This window comes from Merops nubicus, unplaced genomic scaffold (genome assembly GCF_000691845.1).
Source record: "Merops nubicus isolate BGI_N331 unplaced genomic scaffold, ASM69184v1 scaffold21445, whole genome shotgun sequence".
Lineage (NCBI taxonomy): Eukaryota > Metazoa > Chordata > Aves > Coraciiformes > Meropidae > Merops > Merops nubicus.
The window spans coordinates 4,973-8,394 of NW_008607886.1; the positions used below are offsets into that span (position 1 = coordinate 4,973).

The window sequence follows — 3,422 nt, forward strand, 5'->3', positions numbered from 1 at the left end:
CCCATGTGCTGTCAGGTCTGGCAGCGGAAGATAAAGCAGTTTGAAATTCATAAGGCTTCAAGAAGGGCAAATTATCTTGCAGTTGAATTTGCAGCAGTAAGCATAACTGTATGAATTCAGTAAGAACATAAGATATTTCAAAGTACCTTAGGGAAATATAAAGGATAACTGAATGTAAACAGTTCTCAATAATTTTGAATACTTCTAATTTCTTTAATTTGTTGAAAAATCATATTTGCTTGTTTTTCTGTGAGGGAAAAGCGATGCTACATTTTCTTCTCTCCTGTCTGAAGTCACTAGAGGAGCTGACTGCCTATCTTTCAACCCACATCTTTGAGCTGAAGTGAGACCCAGAGCTAACTTTAATGTAGGTTTTCCTGATAGTGTTCTGTTATCTATATAAATTTTTGCCTCAATGGGAAAGGGATGAATATATCAGTAGTACTGTCAGGTGGGAACAGTGTATTCTGTTTAAAATACCGTTCTGTCTGGAGCAGGGGAAGACGCTTTAATATGGGGTGTGTTTGTTTGTTTTTTCTTATGCAGGAATAAAAAACTACTCTAACTGGCCTACCATCCCACAAGTATACCTCAATGGTGAATTCGTTGGTGGCTGTGATATACTCCTCCAGATGCATCAGAATGGAGATCTCGTAGAAGAGCTGAAGAAGCTAGGAATCCGCTCAGCGCTTCTGGATGCAGAAAAAGACCAAGACAAAAAGTAAAATGAGAGGAAAAAAAAAATGCTGTGACAAGAATAAAGCAAATCTTTGATGAGAACTTGTTACCAGTAAAGCCTTATGTACTTTAATTCAAAAAAGGCATCTTTTTGAATTGACACTAAGATTTGTGTGTGAAAGTCTTTAGTCATCGTGGTATTTTGATGTATGGATATTGTGAAAATTTGAGTGTAGCCACTGCAATGTAAAGCATACATTTGTGGAAATTTGCATTTAGAAAAAGTTTACTTCTAAATCATTCTTTTTTTGATTGAGGTGGGAGGAAACCAAATGAACGAATAGTATTTTTATGGATTTTGAGTGTGCGTTTGCTGTTCTTTGATACACAAACAGCATTTGTATTCCCTTGCTCTTCTTGATAAAGTATGAAGTAATAGTGCATTAGTTTTGCTGTATAATTCCTGGTGGTAAGACTTCCTGAGAGCCTGTTAGATTTCTGTAATCACATATGATATAGGAGAAAAACAGGCTTCAAACAAGATTCAAACACAAGGAGAAAAAGATTATATGAGAGTGCATGATACATACTTTTATTCCAAAGGATAAAAATAAACAGACTTGTACAAATACATGTATAATGGTCATTATTACTTTGTAACTTTCTGATGGCTTTGAAAGATTGCTAAGAATTGTGCCTAAAGATTTTATAAAACCTTTTCTACCTCTTGCAAAGCAGCTTTTGTCCCTGCTTATATACTTGGTTTTGCAGTTCTGTGTCAGTGCTAAAATGTGAGAATTATTTAAGGCTTCTGTATTCTAGTTTGAAATAATATGGGAGGATGCTTCAGTTACTACTGTAATCTTTGTATTATTTGCTAGTTTCTAAGTCATCTTTTTATATTTGTTTTATTTCCAAGTATTTTTCTCCTAGCTGCTCTGAAGAATATGGTCTTTAAATGTGGGATTAACAGATGAAATGTTTCATGTTGATGAGTGCAGTGGAGAGGCTATTGACTAGATGAAGACTTCAAAGACTTTCCACAAAGAAATATTTAATATGTATCTAACTGCATTTCCCTAACTGAAAACAAATAGTATTAACCAATATAGCTTCAGCTGTACAGCAGTACTTCTAAGGTTAAAGCTGACCAAGCTGTTTCTAAATGCAGTTTCATATAAACCAGTTTGCCTGTGAATTAGACAGATGTTTGGAAACAAACTGTATTTGATTGTCTACCATAGTTCCTCTTTGTTTTAAAGGACTAATGAAACTGACACTGCTTTTAATTTGAAGGATAAAATGCTTTTCACTGCATAGGATAGAAAACATGTTTTAGAGGAAGGAAAAATTATGACTAGTCAGTGGGAGAGGAAATCAAGACTGAAACTTGTAGATGAGAGATCTGATGCACGTTCCAGTTCTAAATATTTCCTGTCCACTTGAGCAAACTGTCCAGTGGAGAGACTCTATGGGGACTTCACAGAATTTGCCAAACTGGTTACAGAAAATTTACTGTATAGTTTTAATGGAGTCAGTATCACCAAGATAAAATGCAGCATGCATGTTCTCTTTGTTCATGACAGCTGCCCAGTACCAGTAGAGGTGACTCACTGGCCACTGAGTATTAATAAGTTGCACTCAAAGGCAGTCACTTGTGGCTTCTAGACGTGGAGATAGGAGCAAAGTATGTTGTTTTGTTTTGTTTTCTTTTTTTTGTCCATATATCACATCACATTAATGAAATGTAAAGCTTTAGGTATAGATGAAGGTCAGTTATGAGCATTTTGGCATTGCCTTTCTTTGAATGCAAATTAAATAAGCTTTCTTACAGCTGATCTTTCACAACTAGTCTGCCATTCTCTAAACATGTAAAACAATGATTAGAAAAATAAATTAAATTCAAAAGTCTGGTTACTTGTGTAAAAAGCCCTGTTGAAATGGATGTACACAGTAAACAGTAAGGTAATAATTTAATTTTCTGCTGCAATGGTTAACTCTTTGGCTACTAAATATCTTAAAAACAACCCCTCTGAATCTGCTGTTTCATAGAGCTCTACTATTCTTCTGGGAAAACTGAATATTTTGCAGTACTATCTGCTAGTAGCTTAACATAAAGGTAACTTTTGCATTGTCAGGTCTTCTTTCTCTAAGAAGAAATTTTTTTCTCTCAGCATGAGTTCCTGCTTTTGCCAAAACTATGAAAGTTTTTCTACTTTGTCTGCTTCCTTTGCCAGAGACTTTTTAGGTTTTAATGGTTTGGTTAAAATTTTGCATAACACATGTATTAGTGTTTATATCAGTCCTTTGCCTGATTGGAATGTGTTGTGATTGAGCAAGTAAAAGCAAAAATGACACCATAAAGTGTTTCACAAAGCCACAGGAGTGGGAATATAAAATGTGACTTCTGCCTGCATTCCCATACAGGCCATGTCTTTCTAGGCTGTGTGTGAAAGTGGCTTTACATGTCATGTCCATATGAATGTTCATGTTAATCCAGCTGTGATTAAAGAATTACTGTTGTCTGAAACTTTAAAACTTCAGATGTTCACAAAGAGGCTTGTTTTAGGAATTGACTGAGAGTATTTTCCCCAAGAAACTAGTTCTCAGTTAGGTTTATCATTTTAGAAGATGGGCAGTATTCTGCACTCTGCTCACCAGCTTTTGCTGTCCCTCAGACTAGAGGCAAAAGGGAGCGTGTGCTTCCAATTCAAAAGGGATGCCTCTGCATTGTGTGAAGGGAA

At 35.6% G+C, this 3,422-nt stretch overlaps 1 protein-coding gene across 1 annotated transcript; it reads left to right on the plus strand.

Annotated features, from left to right (window-relative positions):
* Nucleotides 1–546: 546 nt before the first annotated feature.
* On the plus strand, nt 547–725 carry GLRX5 (glutaredoxin 5; the record flags this gene model as incomplete). Its single annotated transcript, XM_008940119.1, has 1 exon — nt 547–725. A coding segment is annotated over one exon (179 nt), but the record flags the coding sequence as incomplete, so codon positions are not given.
* Nucleotides 726–3,422: the final 2,697 nt, after the last annotated feature.